We start from the raw sequence: 19,882 nt of genomic DNA, 5'->3' as shown, positions 1-19,882 counted from the left end.
TTTTCTGAGTTTAAAGAATCATCTGTTAACTGGGGCTTACCAGAGATACTTATTGGCAAATCCAAGTCCAAGGCTGTCATTCTTAGGCACCAGCTGGCTGAGGCCAAACCCAAGACCCTGACCACCATTCCTCTTTCCAAGCTATATGCTTAAAACCTATAACATTGTGAAAATTCATTTTTTGTTTTGTTGCATGGAGAGCAGGTTCTGATCTTCAGTGATGCATGCGTACAAGGGAAGAAGAATCCTTTGCCAGTAGAGAACTTTTCCTCCCCGAGGAATCATCCCCATTCTTGGGAAAAGTCATCTTTCAGCATAATTTGACAATTTGTGTAAAATCTGGGGGAAAAAAAAAGCCCACAGTCACAGCATACTTAATGTTTGGGATGTGTCGAATCTTTGTACCAAAAAATATTCCCATAGGAATGTTGCTGAAACTGAAAAAAACACTGAGTAGTGCCAGCCATTGTCAGGCTGGGAAAGTTTGCTTTTCAGCCAGTGCTGGTTCCTCGGGAGATCAGTATATGCTTCAACTAATCCCATGAGCACAGAAAAAGCTTATGTCATTTAGGATTTTTTTACTTATACCCTAAGAGTTTATTTTTACCAGTTCTTACCATCCTTAATTCCATGTTATGTAAAAGTTGGGTTAGCAACTTTTTCAAAGTAAATGGGGTCTGTTTTAGCCCTCCTTGATAGGAAATCTTTTTCATGACTCATTTCTGAAATGACTTAGTTTTATCCTGGTAGGGAAGTCATTACCAATAAACTCTAGTACAACAAAGTATAGCTTTCTCCCAGTAAATGGAATCTCTATTAATGTATAAGAAGAGACTTTACATATATAATTATTTTTAAAAGTCATCTTTAAAGAAGGCACTTTTAAAAATACTTTTCTCCACATTTGGTTATATTCACATTGAAAGGCTCCCAAAGCCCTGTACCTGTCCCTTACTCATCTTCTCTGAATCCTACAAATAATTGTGATTACTCCAGTGGGGTTAATAGGAAGCAATAGGACTTCCTTAATAGTGCCCAAGATAAAGAGGAAACTCGAACTTCGTGTTTTTGGGTACAGACACGTTGAGAGAAGTTAATGATCTCTTTAAACTCTTCAGAGTGTTCTGTGATTCATAAACTCTTATTTGCATAATTGGAAATTTTTGCAGTATGGTTTTCACTTTAGTGTATATGGTAGTTGGTAGATGGGATAAGTATGCTTGTCGGTATGGAAGAGTGACTAAGATCACTAGCTTTGGAGCCAAACTGCCTGGGTGTAAATCCTGTCTCTACCACTTACCAACTGCAAGACTTTGGCCAAACTACTTAACTGCTGTGTACCTCGGTTTTCCATTGGTAAAATGAATTATAATAGTACTTAATTCATAAGGTTGTTATAAAATTTAAAACATGTAAAGCACCTAGGCCACTGCCTGGTGCATAGTAAGCTGTCAATTTTTAGTTACTGTTGTAACTAAAATTACACAATAAAAGTGAATATAGATTACACTCATAGCTGTAGAATTCACGGTGGAGGAGCTGGGGTTCAAAGCCAGGTAGACTGGCTCCGAAGTCCGTGCTTTTATGTATTATGAATATACTGCCCTCAAACTCATTGCTTTTGAAGCCTGAGCTAGTGAGATATATTTTAAAGAATTAATTTAAAACTCTTTAGGCAAGCTACATGCCAAGAACCAAGAACCAAATACCAAGATCTCTAACAAGGGGTAAAAGTTGTGTGTTATTCCCAGGATTGGATGCCTAGGCTTAGAGCGCACTGGTAATATTGATAAACATGTCTTTTTTGTTTGTTTTGATATTAGGCAACTGCTTTTCCCACAGAAGTTAAAGACTTGACCAAGAGAATCCGTACTGTTCTTATGGCCACTGCTCAAATGAAGGAGCATGAGAAAGACCCCGAAATGCTAATTGATCTCCAGTATAGCTTAGCCAAGTCCTATGCAAGTACCCCAGAGCTCAGGAAAACCTGGCTTGATAGCATGGCAAAGATTCATATAAAAAATGGAGATTTTTCAGAGGTGACTACTTATGGCTTTGTTCTAAACACAACCCTGCAAAACCCTGGAGCGCAATCTGACAGTTCTTTCTTTGTCATCCTTTTTCAGGCAGCAATGTGTTATGTCCATGTAGCAGGTTTGGTTGCAGAGTTTCTTCATCGAAAAAGTAAGGCATTTCTGTTCTTAGAGATGGGGAGGACTTCAGTTAGCACAAGAATTTTTATCTTTGTAGCTTGCACCTGTGAATGTGATATGATTGAGCTCTGAAAAATGTGTTTATACCTTTAGCCTTATTCACTGTTAAACAGAACTTGTTATAAAAGAAAACGGGATTGTTCATTTGCCTTCTGCTTTCATTAAGAGTACAAGAATAAGCTAAATAGTACAGGGCCGGGCCTGATGCCCAATGTTTATTCTCCAAGACTGTCTCCCTGGAAGACTGCCACAAATGAAATTCTCAGGGCTTATGAGAGGCCCTGGATAATACACACCACTTATTTTCCCCTATCTGCCTCAACTTTACCAACAACTGCCCACAAATTAGATCTCTACAGCCACTTTAGTGCAACAATATCTTGGCATTAAAAGGGAGTTGGCACATCAGCAAGATGGCCTTATAAGATGTCCCTCGTTTGTATACCCATCTCAACAACAATCTGGCATCCCTACATGGACGTAAGTGCCTTTGTGGGAGTTGTGGGATCCAGCACCACATGCCAAGGGACCTGGGAGGAATTTTACCCACCCATGCATCAGGTAATAGGCAGACAGATCTGTGTCCTGTCTGTGGACCCTGCAGTGGCCTATGAGCTGCCTCCAGCCCCTCTCAGCTGCAGTCCGGGATCCCCTGGAGAACACTGTCTTTAGATAACCACCCACGGATGAGGGAGCCTTGGGGGAAGTCCAGAAGTCCAGTGGAGAAGTTCCAGCGTGCTGTCGGAGCAAAAATTATACAAGTTTGAATACACTGGAGAGGATAAGAGGAACAGTTTGATTTCACTCGTGTCACCCTTTCCCCAAGGTGGCACAGCTCAGTGCCAAGAGAGACTTTCTCACCGTGATTTCTTCTGCAGGGAAAAGTGAGAGCATGTGAGTGGGTACTGCCTTTCCCAGCAGTGCAGATGTTGCCAAAGAGGCCCATTTCTCTCCTGCCCCATCGAGAGTACTGAGTCATGAACTGAATGAGTGGGGGGCAGGAAGAGGCTGGGAGCGCAGCCCATCGGACTTAGAGGGCATTACAGGGACACAGATCCTACTAACCGCATCACAGACTCCATCAAAAAGCCCACCAACAAATTGCTGGAGACATTTAGCCTGTGGATCCCACCCAGCTGGCCCACAGGCACCCCTGGTGCTCCACGCGCCTCAACCACATACCGTAGCTGGATCTCTGTGCGTGCTCCTGAAGGCAGATGGCTAGTGAGCATGTGCAGAAAACCAGCCAGAATCGGTGGGCCAGGGAGAGACCACAAGCTTGAACTTTAGAATCACCCTTGGGAGATCAAATGGGAGGCTGTTAGCACCTGGCCTGGTGTATTGCATGATGGAGAAAAGACATACACGCTTAAGAATTCTGTCATAAGAGGGAGCGAGAACCGTGGAGCAGGTGTATCCATAGCAGGGCTGTGAAAGCCTCAGAATCCCCAGCAGGACAGATGGAAGGTTGTTCTCTCCTAAAATCAGTCAGGAAAGTTGGTTGGAGGTAACTGCTACTTCAAATGTGAAGATAGCAATGGAAGACTTCAAGGAACATGAGAAATGAAGGAAACATGACACCACCAAAGGATCACAATAATCTCGTAGTAACCAAACTCAAAGACATGGAGATCTGCAATTTATCTAATAAAGAATTCAAAATAGCTCTTCTAAGGAAGCTCAGTGAGCCACAATAAAACAGAAAATTCAACAAAATCAGGAAAATACACGAACAAAATGAGAAGTTAAACAGAGATAGAAATCTCACAAAAAAGGACCAAACATATTCTGGAGCTGAAGAATACAATGAATGAAGTGAAAAAACCGCAGTAGAGAGTATTAACAACAGAATGGATCAAGCAGAAGAAATAATCTGAATTAGAAGACCGGACTTTTGAAATTATCCAGTCAGAGGAGAAAAAAGAAAAATGAAAAAGAGTGAAGAAAGCCTATGTGATCTATGGGATACTATCAGCAGAAACCTTACAGGCCAGGAGAGAGTGGGATGAGATTTTCAAAGTGCTGAAAGAAAAACAACAACAACTGCCAACCAAGAATACTCCATCCAGCAAAGTTGTCCTTCAGAAATGGACAGATGAAGGCTTTCCCAGGCAAAAGCTGAGGGAGTCCATCACCACTAGACCTGTCTTCCAAGAAATGCTGAAAAAAGTTCTTCAAGCTGAAATGAAAAGATGCTTATTAATAACATGAAAACATATGAAATGTATCTATATGAATGGATAAAGAAGACATGGCACATATAATCAATGGAAAGAAGGAAATCCTGCCACTTGTGACAAAATGGATGGAGCTTGAGGGCATTATGTTAAGTGAAATAAGTCAGAGAAAGACAAACAGTGTATGATCTCACTTACACGTGGAATCTTAGAAAGCCAAATTTGTAGAAAAAGAAAGTAGAATGGTGGTAGCCAGGGGTAGCGGAAATGGGGTAATTTTGGTCAAAGGGTACAAACTTCCACTTAAAAGATGAGTAAGTTCTGGATATCTAATGTACATAGTGATTATAGTTAACAGTACTGTGGTATATACTTGAAAGTTGCTAAGAGTATAGATCTGAAATGTTCTCACTCCCCCCAAAATGGTAATTATGTGTGGTGATAAACACTACTGTGGTAATCATTTCACAATATATACATGTATCGAATCAACACATACACCTTAAACTTACGCTGTGTGGGATATCAATTATGTCTCAATAGAGCTGGGGCTGGTTGCAGGGGTGGAAGGGGGCCACAAAAAGGAGTCATGGTCTTGAAGGGCTCAGGATCCAGCAAGTCTAATTCAGGAATCTTCCTGAAAGCTTCCCTTTCCAAAATTAGTATTGTTGACTGTTGTACTTAAATAGTAAAACAGTTGAGTTAGGTTTAAAAATTGATTGGCAATGGACATTGCAAAGAAATCTCCCGCTATCTATCACAATTGCCAAGCTATTTCCTTGAATGCAGTCAAATGAATGACATTTGGGCAGAATGAAACCATCTTGTGGGAGTCACATCGCTGCGGTTTTGGCTCTGAGAACACTACCATGTTTTGTTTTGTTTTTTAATTCCAGAATTCCTACAGTTAACTATGTATCTTTCTTCCCAGATAGCATGACTAAAATGTAGATTCATTTTAAATTTAACACTTTCTGTTTGATACTGAATTTCTTTTGAACAATCCATATTTTGAAATTGGTATACTCTAGTATTCTCTTTTTAGTACATAGTGGTTTCAACATGGAGAATGGGATTAATTATCAGAAGAAGGCCTTGTTTGAGGGTTTTTTTCCTACATCACCGGTATGCCTGAGAAATTGCAGTAAAAACACATATTGAAATTGCACACCTGCAGCTGCAAAAAACTAACAAATATGAGAGCCCTAAACATGGTACTAAATAAAGTTTTAGGTGTGTCTTTCAGGTATATCAGGTTAATATAATCTCATCTTTTTCAGTAGTAGAAATCTGAAATAAGAGTTTTTTGTCTACTGAGTATAAACCCTTTATATATTGAAAATAGTTAAATGTATTAAAGTACTTCCTTAGAATTTTTTTCACAAGTGCAAAGACCTTAAAACTAAGCAAAAATCAAGAATTATTAATCTCCATTATCAGTTCTTAAGCTTTAGAATTATAACTATAGTACTGGAGAAAATAGCAACTTAAATATTGCTGTGGGGTTTTTTTGGACATTAGCTTGAGGCAGCTAGCCTGAACATCAAACAATGTGACATGTTTCAACAAGTGGAAACAGTGCTTTTAACTAGTCATTTAAGTATTTATTTCATAATACCTTCAAGGTTTTTTTTAGAATTTATCCTTCACAGAAATCAAAGAGCCCTTCTCTGAGTAGGAAAAAAATGATGTTTTGCATTTTAAACAAAAAATAATGTTAAAGGGCTTCCCTGGTGGCGCAGTAGTTGGGAGTCCGCCTGCCGATGCAGGGGACGCGGGTTCGTGCCGCGGTCCGGGAAGATCCCACGTGCCGCGGAGCGGCTGGGCCCGTGAGCCATGGCCGCTGAGCCTGCGCGTCTGGAACCTGTGCTCTGCGACGGGAGAGGCCACAACAGTGAGAGGCCCGCGTACCGCAAAAAAAAATAATAATAATAATGTTAAATATAGGAGAGGTTTACATATTTATTTATAGGTGCCATCTATTTTTAAGCCTGGAAAATTCTACTCAAACTAGAAAATCGTATTCTAAAATGGTGGCAGTAGTAAAATCCTCAGGACTTCCCCCCTTAGCTTCAATCGTGCCAATGATCGAAAACACCTGATTTTGCTAATTAGCTGATTCAGCTATGACAGTTATACCCAGGTGGACCACTGATGTTAAAACAGAAGTTAAAAACTTAATCTGTTAACCTGTCATTCAGTCTGAGAAATCCATGATCTAGATAAGACCTGGATATTCACAGAGTAAATAGAAGTACGTTTGAGTGCAGGACTGAAGAAAAAGGTTTTATTTATACTTAAGACACACTTATTTAACAAAAATAATTGAGCAGTTGTAGAGCCCTGTGTTTTCTATCAAGTGTCCTTGCTAATGAAGACAAAATCTTTGACGTATCCATTGCCAGAATTTTTCTGTTTTCTCAAAGTCCTGTGCCATTTCTCTTGAAGTCATTATAAAGCTTTTTTTTCATCAGGATGGAATGAAATGCTATAGCTGATGCATTGGAGACACATGATTTCCTGTTTAGAGTTTTTAAGAAAAAAAAAATAGTTTGTCTCATTGGGTGGTTGCCTAAGCGAGCAAGGAAATGGGCCCCTGGCCTCCAGAGGTGACCACAGAACACCAGTGAGGGCCCATTTCTAGATCCTTTTTTTCATTTTTCAGGCCCTGAACTGAAAGGGAAAGGGGGAGGAGGTGTGCAGTTCTCCCTGTCCCACCGCCACCCTCAGACATCTTTCAGGCAGCCAGAGTTCCTGCTCTTTGTACCAGAGATCTTAAGGGTCATCATTCTCTTCCCTTTCCCTAAGTTATCTCTAAGTGGTGATACTAGGTGTGAGTTACTCCCACTCCCAAAAATATGTAATAAGAAACAGATCTAAATTTCCTTATTTTTATTTTGTCTGAAAACCTCAAAATGTTCTAGATCTCATTCTCTGGAGCCTAGACTTAGGTACCTCTTCCTCTTCTCTTCCTGAGAGAGTGCACAACTGTTTTCCCCCAGGGAAGACAAGAATCAAGTCTGCATTCTTACACCACCACATAGCATCCGAGGTTCAGCAAAGCTTCAGGCCTGTAGAGCTCCTCCAGCACCCCGGGAAAAGGAATTTCATTTCCCATAGAGTCTGTTCTTTTCATGCCTTATAGGATAATGTTCCCTTCGCCAAGTCTTTATACCCAGGTTCTGATAGCTTACGTTCTGCAAAGCTTTTTCTTTACCCACTTCCTTCCCAATCACAGCTTTTTCCCTTTTTGCCCTCCGCTTTTACCTCCTATCCCTCTTCTGACCAGCAGTCTTATTTTATCAAGGGTTGAACTGCTTTCCCATCGTCGAAACTCCTCCCTGCTTTTTTCATGGGACAATTTGTTCTCAAGGTGTAGTGGTCTCTACTTGGACAGTTTGCATCTTGCTTTCCCTTGGACAGCAATCAGGAATACAGAAGCTACAGCTATGAAGGGCAAAATCAGGAATCCAGGTCACATACCAGAAAGATTCAAAGCAGAGCCTCCAAGGCCATGTTATAGAATGCTACAGAGGGCTACGGGAGAGCCCTCACACACGTGCCTCCCTCTGTTGGGACATATACACTGGCCTAGATTCAGCAACTTGTTTCATCCGAAACAAGACTAAACTAAACAAGACTAAAGGGAATCAGAATTTTCCCTAAGCATTTTAAAGACCCTAACAAACAAGAGAGTCCTCTTATCATTGGATAGTTTGGTGGGTGTTGATAACTTAAGCAAACAAGGGGATATATAGGCTTTTCTAGCTAGAGATAACGTCATCAGGCATAGGACTCAAGGTAATACACTTAGCAAGAATAGTGGACTCTGACGCTGAAAATCCATAATAGTAGTCTTTACACCAGATGATACACACAGCGAAGTCCAAAAGAAGACCCATAATTTACCCTCCTTCTACTTAAGGTATGCCCTGGAAGACTCTTTCCCAAGATGCTTTAGTCTCATCTGATTTCAGGCATAGGAGTGTGCCCCTTTTGTCCTCCCCTAAATCACGGCCTACTAGAGAAACCCTAGATTTGGGAATCACTTAAAGTAATAATATCCTCAGCGTAGACAGGATTTTTCCCCCAGTCGTGGACCTAGCTGCCTGAGGCCTTCAGGGATTGACCCTTTTCTTTGTTAAGGACCACACTATCTCTTCAGTCAAGTTTTGGGGCCCTCTTCCTTAACTGCCTAGCTCTTGACTTCATAGAGGTAATCAAGTGGGACATTTTCTCCTAAATTTCAAAAAGTTCTCCTAATGCACTGCTACTCAGAGTGCCCCATGGACGCAACTGCCAGTCTGAGAATGGTTTCTTACTGGTCCACGACAAGATAAGGAATATTAACCCAAATATAAATCAACTTACGGCACTGAGCATGATGGTTAGTTCAGCTGAATTTGTTTTTTTATAGAAAGACTGTTGAAGAAGGAACTGATGAATTGATTTACATTCTCCTTATCGTGTTGTGATCCAGCCCTTTGAATAGAATTCCCCTAGCAGTCTATATAACAGACCATTTTAGACATGCTTATCCTCAGAAATGAAACATGCCATGCTCTATCTTCAGTGCCTTTTATTACCTAATTTCTTGGAACAAAAATGGTCCTAAAGTCCATTGGGTCAAAGTAAATCTTATTTTCATTTCTGCCTCTCCTTTTTCTCTAACAGAAATCCACTGACTACTCCCTATGGGTTTCTCCATTTTTGAAAAAGTGCTTCAGAATAACCCCATCTTCCCTTACCAGAATCCCATCTCTCTCTCTCATAGAAGTGTGATGCTGACTTGATACCTCATTTTCTATCAAGCGTCTTACCAGAAGATGTATGTCTAGTTAGCATTCACTTAGACGAGAAGAGTTGTCAAAATCCAAGCCGTGATACATGACCCTTTTTTCCATCAGAATGCTGAGACATCTCCTCAATGTGAGGTTTGGCTTTCCTAAACCTTCCTTCTTCCTTCCCCAACCTCTAACAGCAGGAAGCTTACCAAATATTTAGTCGTGAGTAGGTCATCATTTCTGAGCATCACTATTAGAGATGTTGTAGAACAATAGATTGCAAAAGCTGTCCCCTTTGTGACCAGCCATTTTCCACTGCCTAGCAGATTCAGTTATAAGGAAGCCAAAATTTCCTTACCTATAAAATGACAGCGCCCTTAGGGGTAAACGCAGCCAGAGCAGTAGTGTTTGGACATGTTCCTATGTCCAGAGTCTGCAGGGCAACCACGTGGCCTTCTATACCCATACTCTTGCTTGACAGTAACAATTTGGTCCACAATCCTACAGCAGCTGTTCTCAGCTTGAGCTCACTTCCTACTTCCCAGGGGTCCAGCTGCAGTCACTTACTATACGAGCTGCTAGCAATTATTGTATCTTGAGAAAGCTAGTTTATTTATTGGTAGCTTTGTTTGGTAATAATAATTCATTGCACACTTGTTATATGTTAGGTTCTGTTCTAAACACTTTACATTTCATTGAATTCTTATAAGGTAGCTGCTGTTTCTATTTTACAGATGATGGAATTTTTACAGTCCTAGAGAGATAAACATGTCTGAAATCACACAATTAATGATCGAGCTGGGTCTATCTAACTCCAAAAGCTCTGGTTCTCCCAGCGCCCTATCCTGTTTCTCTAAGGATGCTTCATCCCTGGCATCTGTTTTATTTCTTGCCTCTCTTTACAAGTCCTAGGCTAGGCTAACAACCCACTTTTCCAATGCTCCAGTGAAGTGAGGAGCTAGAGATGACTACAAAAGCTCATTCGATGTTTACCTGAAAAGTACATGCTCTCTTTGTTTAGGTGACAGACCATAAACGTACACAGGATCAAAGTGTTAATAACAATTTTTAGATCACATTAGGAAAACATTTACTATAGTAGCCATTGAAGATGATGCATAGTCAGAGAATGAAACTTATTTGTAAGTAACTTGAGCTCACCATTTGGTAAAAAGACTGGTAGGATGTATAGTAGGTAGAAATAATTTGTAAAATTCTTTTTTTGTAACTGAAAATTGCACGTATGACTTTGATCCTCACAAAAATATGTGTTTGTTTTTAAGGGTAACTAATCCCTGTAAGGCTATCTGTTATTTACAAAACACTTTTTAAAAATAAATTTACTTCACTGGTTTTTATTCACACAGAGTTATTCCCTAGTGGATGTTCAGCCTTCAAGAAAATTACTCCCAATATAGATGAAGAAGGAGCAATGAAAGAAGATGCTGGAATGATGGACGTCCATTATAGTGAAGTAAGACTCCAAGGCCTGCCTTGCCAGTTATATAAATTTAACTTCTTAAAATGTATTTACATTAAAAAATTATTGCAGCTAAAAAAAAATTATGACAGCTAACTTAATTTGGAAGGTAACGAAGGGTTGATGAACTGTAAGCATTAAAACTGCCCAGGGAAAAGATGTCCCTGTGTGGAATGTGGAGCCCTATCTCTGGAACTGTTCTTATTGTCTGGTTTTAGAAATGTACCATGTATCTTCCTCAGATCACCTTCCCAGTAACCAGATCACCGTCAACATACTTTGGAGAAATCTCCGTAAAAAATATAGCTAACGATGTAACAGCTAAGGAGAGGATGCTTACAAGCATTTTAAAGATGGAAAATTTCTGCTCCAAGCTTCATATGGGTAGCAAACAGCTTCGGTTGTCAATCACTCAACAAATATTTGTTGAGCACTGACTTATGAGCAAGGCTTTGGACTTGGTGATACAGAAGCTATAAAATAATTAGATATGGCTGATCCCTGACCTTACGTCTACCTAAAGAGATAATACACCTGCTCGAAATGGAGAAAAGCAAGACAGTGCCATTTGAATAATACAGACAGTATGTTCCATGCAGAGTTGAAGGTGAGAGATGCCTTTGAGCTGAGGTAGAACAGAGGACAGTTAGGCTTAGAGAGAGGTTTGAAGCGTGAAGACACCCTGAAGGCATTTTAGCAGAGGGAGGATAACGGGGACAAAAGTTAAGAGGTGGGAAAGTATAAGGTATGTTTGGGGGCACAGTGAATGGATCATTTTGGCTAAGCCATTGGGTTCACATAGAGAAGAGTAGTAGTTGAGGTCAGGTTTTGGGAAACTTTGAATGTCTGGACTTCATTGATTAGAATGTTGAGTTGCTGTCAAAGGTTTTTGAGCAGGATAATGACAAGATGAAAGCAAGGAAGAGGAAAGGTTAATTTGGCGGTTATGTGGGAAATGTATTAGAGGTAGATGGATAGGGGCTGGAGGCAGAATCTGGAGGGCGGGCTGCCCTAAGAGTCCAGATGTGAAGCAGCCAGGTCTAAACCCAGGTAGTGACAGGTTCAGGAAACACTGTGAAGAAAAGAGGAAGACTTGCTGGCTGGGGGAGAAGAGTCAAAGGTAGTGCTAAGATTTCAGGTTTGGATATTATAGAAAAATGATGGATGGATGATTTTACAGGGAAGATGATGAAATCAGTTTTTGATGGGTGTTGAATTTGGAGTAGAAGGTTATTGAAATGGAAATAACATCAGGCCATTAGAAATTCAGAACTGAATCTAAAGAGAGAGATCAGGGTTGGAGAGCCACATCTGGAAGTCGTAGCTGTGTGAGAACCAAAGCACACTGACGATGGGAGATAATACAGCAAGCGAAGACCAGAGAACCAAGGACTGAAGCACATTGATGTTTACAATTAAGGAATGTGAAGACCAAAGAAAGAAAGAAACAACAAAAGTGGAGAGATTTAAGGGGTTGCAACCCCACAGAAATAAATTTTTTTAACATTATATTAAGAAACATAAGAAGCAGCCAGGTTAAAGTGGCAGAGACATGTTTTATACTTTATGATTTGTTTTTTAAAATATTTTAATTTTTAAAATTTATTTATTTTTGGCTGCTTTGGGTCTTCTTTGCTGCGTGTGGGGTTTCTCTAGTTGCAGCAAGTGGGGGCTACTCTTCCTTGGAGTGTGCAGGCTTCTCATTGCAGCGGCTTCTCTTGTTGCAGAGCACGGGCTCTAGGCGTGCAAGCTTCAGTAGTCGTGGCACGCAGGCTCAGTAGTTGTGGCGCACGGGCTTAGTTGCTCTGCGTTATGTGGGAACTTCCCGGACCAGGGCTCGAACCCGTGTCCCCTGCATTGGCAGGTGGATTCTTAACCACTGCGCCACCAGGGAAGTCCTGTTTTTTAGAAAATATAAGCAATCTCAAGGTAGCTCTAGTTCGTTTAGCTAAAATGATATATGCCTAGAAGCTTTACCTGCTACTTCTATATGGGTCTCTCTCCTCATCAATAAAATAAAGGTGATAATACTATCCTGGTCACTTCACAACAAATGTGAAGGCTCTTTATAAGTCATTAGGTGCTACATAAATGTCAGACTTTATCACTGACCAACTTGATAGTAAGGTTTCCTTTTACCTCCAGAACCTAGAAGAGTAGATACTTAAAACATCCTTGTGGAATTAATTAATCATAACAGAGAATCGAGATACTTGAATTTTAATCCCAGTTCATTGCTTGACTGTGAAGCCTTGGGTAAGTTAATTCACTTTTTGGGTTTTTAGTTAGACTTCAGTGATTTTCATCTAAGACCCCCAGTTTGTGCGGGCTAGCAGCAGAAAGATTCACGGGAGTTTGTGGGAGATAAATGTTTTAACACAACTGAAGTTACATCCTTTTTTCCAAACAGCAGCTTCAACTTAGTCATAAAAATGGCCTTGCACCTGACCCTTTTTTATACTCTCAAGGAGAGTGGTCATATTTCTTATTAGTCAAGAACTGTAATCAGTTTTTTATGTAAACACATTTGTTGGAACTCTTGTGTTCTACAGTAATAATTTATACATGCTTTTCATTTGATGTATACAGATAGAATCACGTTCTCCGTAGTGCCATTTTATGTTTCAGTTTATGTAATAGGGCTTCTTCCTCGTGCTCTAGCCAATGGAAAATAACCGCCACCGATTTACAAGTTTTATTGAAACAAAAAATACAAATTGTTGTTCATTTAGTGCCTTATTTAAATAGGTTAGTTAAACCAATAATACTTTAATTGGTTTGAAAACTGCATTTCTGACTTCTGATTTGCAATCGTTTTTAAAGATATAATTAGCATACAGTAAAATTCACACATCTTAAGTGGACAGCTTGATGAATTTCCACAGTTGTACACACCCATATAAATTACCACCAGAAACAAGAAAGAGAACGTGTCCATTTCCCCAGAAAGTTCCATTGTGCCCATTTCCAGTTAGTCTCCCCACCCCCACTCTCTGATTTCTATCATTATAGATTAGTTTTGCCATATTTTGGTGTCATAAAATGGAATCATTCAGTATGTACCCTTCTGTATCTGCCTACTTTCGCTTAACATAATGTTTTTGAGATACACCCATATTGCTGAGTATATCAGAAGTTCTTTTTCATTGCTAAATATTCCATTATATCAATGTAAGATTTTTAAATCCATTCTCCTGCTGATGGATTTTAGATTGTTTCCAGTTTGGGATTGTTATGAATATAAGGCTGCTTTAAGCATTCTTATCTATGACCTTTTGTGGACATATGCTTTCATTTTTCTTAGGTAAATACCTAGGAGTGAAACTGCTGGATCCTGGGGAGGTTACATATTTAACTTCATAAAAAATACCCAGAGTTTTTCAAAGTGGTTGGACCATTTTATATTCCTGCCAGCAATGAATAAGAGTTTCAGCTGCTTCACTTCCTCACCAGCATTTGATGTTGCTAATCTTTTTTTATATTTTTACCATTCTGTTAGACATGAATTGGTACCTCACTGTGTTTTTCACTTGTATTTCCCTAATGACTAATGGTGTTGAGCACTTTTTATGTGCTCCTTTGTCTTTCATATATCTTCTTTTGTGGAATGTTTGTTCAAGTCTTTTGCCCATTTTTAGAAATTGCATTATTTTTTTTGTTGTTGACTTAGGGGAGTTCTTTCTATATTCTGGATATAAGTCCATTGTCAAATATATTTGCTGCAGATTTATTTACCAGTCTTTATTTATTTTCTTAATTGAGTCTTTTATTGAGCAGAAAGTTTTGGTTTTGATGAAGTTCAATTTACCGTTTTTTTGATCGTTTGTTTTTGCGTTGTGTGTTTGGTCTGAGAAATCTTTGCTTACCTCAAGACTGAAGATACTGCCTTATATTTTCTTCTATAAACTTTGTTTCTGAGTTCTATGTTTAGGCTGATAATCTATCTAGAATTCATTTTTGAGCATGGAATGAGATAGAGGTCAAGGTTCATTTTTTTCTTTTTTTCTTAAATTAATTAATTTATTTTTGGCTGTGTTGGGTCTTTGTTGCTGCGCGCTGGCTTTCTCTAGGTTGCAGCGAGCGGGGACTACTCTTCGTTGGAGTGTGCAGGCTTCTCACTGCGGTGGCTTCTCTTGTTGCGGAGCATGGGCTCTAGGCACGTGGGCTTCAGTAGTTGTGGCACACGGGCTCAGTAGTTGTGGCTTGTGGGCTCTAGAGCACAGGCTCAGTAGTTGTGGCACACGGGCTTAGTTGCTCCGCGGCATGTGGGATCTTCCCGGACCAGGGATCGAACCCGTGTTGTCCCCTGCATTGGCTGGCGGATTCTTAACCACTGAGCCACCAGGGAAGTCCCAAGGTTCATTTTTTTCTAAACAGTTATTTTACATGGTCCACACCATTTGGGGAAAAATAAAACTTTTACCCCCACTGAATTGCTTTGGCGCCTTAGTCAAATTTCAGTTCTTTATATGTCTGTGGTCTATTTCTAGACTCTGTTTTGTTCCACTGATCTATTTGTCCATCTTGATACCAATATCACACTGTCTTGATTACTATAACTTTATAAGTCTTGGAATCGGGTAGTGTTAGCCCTCCAACTGTATTCTTTTTCAAAGTCATTTTGGCTCTTCTGTATCCTTTGAATTTCCATGCAGAATTTCGAATCATTTTTTCTGTTTCCTCAAAATAGCCTGCTGGAAGCTTTGTAGAGATTTTGTGACATTTATATATCACTATATGGAGAATGGAGAGCTTAACAATACTGAGTCTTTCAGTCAGGTCTTATTTAGTTTGTCTTTTCCTGGGTATATATTGTTAGATAATGGATGTTCTGATGCTACTGGAAATAGTATTGCTTGATTTTTTAATCTTAGTTTTCAATTTGTTGTTGCTAGTATATAGAAATACAGTGATTTTGTGTGTTGATCTTATAATCTGTAACCTTGCTAAATCTGCTTATTAGTTTTAGTAGTTTGTATATTCCTTAGGGTTTTCTACATACACAATCATGTCATCTGCACAGAAAGACAGTTTTACATTTGCAAATCTCTGTGCTCTCGCTCTCTCTCTCTCTCTGTCTCTGTCTCTGTCTCTGTCTCTGTCTCGCCTTATTACACTGGCTAGGACCTTCAGCATAATGTTGAATAGAAGTGGTAAGAGCAGACATTCTTGACTTGTTCCCAAATTTAGGAGAAGAGTGTTCAGCCTATAGGTTTTGGGGTTTTAGTAGATGCTCTTTATCAGATTGAGAAAGGTCTCTTCTATTCCCTGTTTCCTGGGGATTCTTTTCTAACATCATGAAGCGGTGTTGAGTTTTTTCAAATGCTTTTTCTGCATCTATTGCTTGAGATCACATTTTTCTCTTTTGTTCCGTTTACATGGTTCATTCTGTTTACACTGGATTTATTCCTAATTGTAAACCAACTTTACATCCCTGGGACAAACATTACTAGTTTGTAATAGATTTTTAACTCCCCCAAAGTTCCTCCTTCCCACTGTTGATAGAAATTTTAATTTGGCTATTAAATGTTAATATATAGATTATTTTTTCAAGTAGCAGCCTTTAATGAACATCTACTATGTACTGCCGCCATACTAGTGACTGAAGAAACCAATATAATACATTGTCCCTACTCTTGAAGAGTCACAGCCTATTTGGAAAGTCAGATACATAGATAACAGACAAGTATAGTGATAAATGTCCACCCAATGAATTATCAGAGTAAGAAAAAAAGGTGTCTTGTGTCTTGCTACTCTTTGTTAATCAGGAGAAGAATCCTGGCAGAGGTGATACCTAAGCTTTCTTAAAGGGTTAACTAAGTGAAAGGGATTAAAGGACAAGAGGGTACAGAATGGACAAAGGCACAAAGTTAAGGCAACACCATGGTGCTTCAGAGGAACTACCAGTAGCTCATCGTTGTTTAAGCATCAAGTACCAGGCTGAGCATGATGCATGATGATATTATAAAAGTATCAGCCAGATCACTGCAAGGCTTGTGTGCCAAATGAAAGAGCTTGTCCTTAGTTCTGCGAATGATGGGAGCCATCATGAGATTTTAAGAAGGGAAGAAGGATGTGGTCTGGTTTGCATTTTAATCAGAACCCTATGGCATATTTGTGGAGGATAGATTTGAAAGTGCCAAGGCTGGAAGATCAGTTAGAAAACAATAATGAGGTCTTGAACCTTAGCAATGAGAGCAGAAATGGAGAAGAAGGGTCAGACTTGAGAAATATTTAGGAAGTAAAACTGGCAGAACTTGGTGATGGACTGATTAGAGGATAAGTAAAGAAAGAGAGTGTATTAGTTTCCTAGGGTTGCCATAACAAGGTACAGAAACTGGATGGTTTAAAACAACAGAATTTTATTGTCTCACAGTTCCAGAGTCCAGAAGTCTGAAATCAAGGTGTCAGCAGGGCCATGTTCCCTCTGAGACTCTGGGTAGAAGCCTTCCTTGCCTCTTCCTAGCTTCTGGCGGTAGCTGTCGATCTTTGGCGTTCCCTGGCTCGTGGCTCCGTTACTCCAGTCTCTGCCTCTGTAGTCACATGGTGTTCTCCCTGCATATCTCTGTCATATTGGAGTAAGGGCTCACCCTACTCCAGTATGACTTCACCTCCACTAATCATATCTGCAATGACCCTATTTCCAAATAAGGTCACATTCTGAGGTACTGGGAGTTAGGGCTTCAACTTATCTTTTTGAGGGGCACAGTTCAACCCATAACAAAGGGTAAAGTCAAAACTGCCCTTAGTTTTCTAGCTAAGAGTTTATAGGGTGTGACCCCTGGCTAGGTAGGAAACACAAGTGAAAGAGCTAGTTTAGGAAGAAGAGGAATTCAAAATTGTCTAGAGGACATACAGGAAGAGCCGTTTTAGCAGTCAGTTTTATAGGTCTGAAGTTCATCTCTTTAAGATAGAAACAAACTGTTAAGCCTTACGGATAGCATGAGTAATTGGCTTCATCTTTTTATTGTTGAGAACATGACACGATGGTTGTTTTATAGCGGCTGTTATTATAGCAAGGTCAGAGATCTCTATCTTGAGGTGGTATGATACGGTCATTCCCACTCATTTTAGAACCAACAGTGAGGAAGGAAGCACTGTTGACCAAAATCACATCATTTTAATAAACACCTTTGTCACTGATGCAACAGCTTGAAAACTGCCAAATTATCTTAAGACTCTATTAATTGTGTTTAAATATAATTTCAATATAAAGGAAAAATAATGGACATTTATAGACTTAGTGGACATTTATAGACTGTTAGACATTTAAACATCCTCAGTTTGGAACAATGTATCCCCTTTTAAAAATACTTCTTCTCAGTGTGTTACCATTTGTAAGTACAGTTAACATCTTTATTATGTGATAAACAAAGTAAATAGTAGTTTACTATTGTCAATATTAATTTCATACTTTTAAGAATGGTTTCAATTTCAAATACTTCAAGTATGTGATTTAGAAAAATATAGTCACACAACTATACTCCTTCTGTGCATTTCATTAACTTTAGTACATTCTATTCTCTATTAACTTGAAATGGTTCAAAATATATTTGCCCAGAGCTCTAAAACTATCTCAAATTCCTGATTGCATTTTTCTCTCAATGCAGGAAGTTTTGCTGGAGTTGCTAGAACAATGTGTGGATGGCTTATGGAAAGCAGAACGTTATGAAGTAATTTCTGAAATTTCCAAGTTGATCATTCCAATTTATGAGAAACGTCGAGAATTCGAGGTAGGTAATTTAAACATTTGCATCATTGGCCTATATGTTTTATTTTGGTCTTAAGTTACTATCCTTAAAAAATGCTAGGAGGCCCTAAAATTACAATCCTACCTCATATTCACATAAATTTTCCAAATGAAATTAAGGACCAAACATTTGATATAAATTGAAATTTACATTATACCAGTGGTTCGCAAAACATTTTTATCTAGCAATCTCTCCTCCTCCACTCATGGCAGAAAACAATCAATGTTGTCTTCACTAAACCTTCACTAAAAAAAGCTGTTGGATTTCCATGTAGCCCAGGAAGAGTGATAGGCATGATTCTATTCTTTGCAATTTGACGGTGAGACTAAAGGTGCTGGCAGATGACAGTAGGGGAGATAATAGTAATAGTAATAACCCTATTGTGAGGAGTTTTTCCAATTTAGTCTGCCAGATAAAGCTGTGGATAAAGGGTAGTTAATAAAGAATAGTAGTATAATGAGCAGCTGTTGCCACCAGCACTGAACAGGATTTTTTTTTTTTTTTTTTTTTTTTGCGGTACGCGGGCCTCTCACTGTTGTGGCCTCTCCCGTTGCGGAGCACAGGCTCCGCACGCACAGGCTCAGCGGCCATGGCTCACGGGCCCAGCTGCTCCGCGGCATGCGGGATCTTCCCGGACCGGGGCACGAACCCGCGTCCCCTGCATCGGCAGGCGGACTCTCAACCACTGCGCCACCAGGGAAGCCCAGGAATTTTTTATATTCAAGTCTCTAAGTCCATATCATAATTTTATACCCTTACTATGCTGGGAAGGGATGATTTAGGATTCAAGCCATTTTTTTTTAAAGCAAAGCAGTTTATCCTTAAATATAGCAAGTAGTCTTTCATTGTTGAAGAAGTTTCCAAGAGTGAAAACATACATTTAATATCATCTGTGTAGTGTTCTAATCTCTGTTCCAAACTGGCTCCGATCAAACTCACCTTTTCTTCCTAGGTTCTGGGTCTTTCTCTCTTTGCCGTGCTTTTGGTGTGTATGGGGCATGCCTGAAAAATCATAGCGGAGTTCAAGTGATTATATTAAAAAGCAAGAGTTAAATAATTAAATCTAAGTCATACAGATGACAAAGAATAGCCTATGAGACACGACAAGAATTGGCATTGAGCTTTCTTTCAAAGCATTACATCCTAAGAACCTTTGTAAACGTTTCAAAATACCCACTCTCTTACTCTTAGGTTGAAGACCAGGGAACATTTTGCTACTCAATTGACTAATAGGGAAAAAAGAAAAATAGATCTTCCCTGCACATTAAAGGAAGCAACATGTTCTATAGGGGAACTACTCCTATTCCCTTGTAGGGGTGCAAGGGTCTGTATAGATCCCTTAGTGTTCTGCATGAGATGAAGTAATTTTTCAGTGTATCTTTATGGGATGGGCTGAAAAGTGTCAGAGGTGGCAGCCATAAAGGTAAGGAAAACTTCCCTCAAATTGAGCTCAACTGCAGAAAATAATATAGGAAGA

At 39.5% G+C, this 19,882-nt stretch overlaps 1 protein-coding gene across 2 annotated transcripts in view; it reads left to right on the top strand.

Annotated features, from left to right (window-relative positions):
• DOCK11 (dedicator of cytokinesis 11) overlaps window positions 1–19,882 on the top strand; it is a 189,857-nt gene that overhangs the window by 151,223 nt on the left and 18,752 nt on the right. For both annotated transcript variants that reach the window (XM_060002424.1, XM_060002425.1), the window contains 4 exons: window positions 1,824–2,039; window positions 2,127–2,184; window positions 10,542–10,648; window positions 18,265–18,387. In XM_060002424.1, the coding sequence (XP_059858407.1) occupies window positions 1,824–2,039; window positions 2,127–2,184; window positions 10,542–10,648; window positions 18,265–18,387 (504 nt within the window). The remainder of the gene's footprint in view (window positions 1–1,823; window positions 2,040–2,126; window positions 2,185–10,541; window positions 10,649–18,264; window positions 18,388–19,882) is intronic.

Source organism: Delphinus delphis, chromosome X, assembly GCF_949987515.2.
Source record: "Delphinus delphis chromosome X, mDelDel1.2, whole genome shotgun sequence".
Taxonomy (NCBI): Eukaryota; Metazoa; Chordata; class Mammalia; order Artiodactyla; family Delphinidae; genus Delphinus; species Delphinus delphis.
The sequence above is the reverse complement of the archived record's forward strand: the minus strand, read 5'-3'. Positions and strand labels throughout refer to the sequence as shown.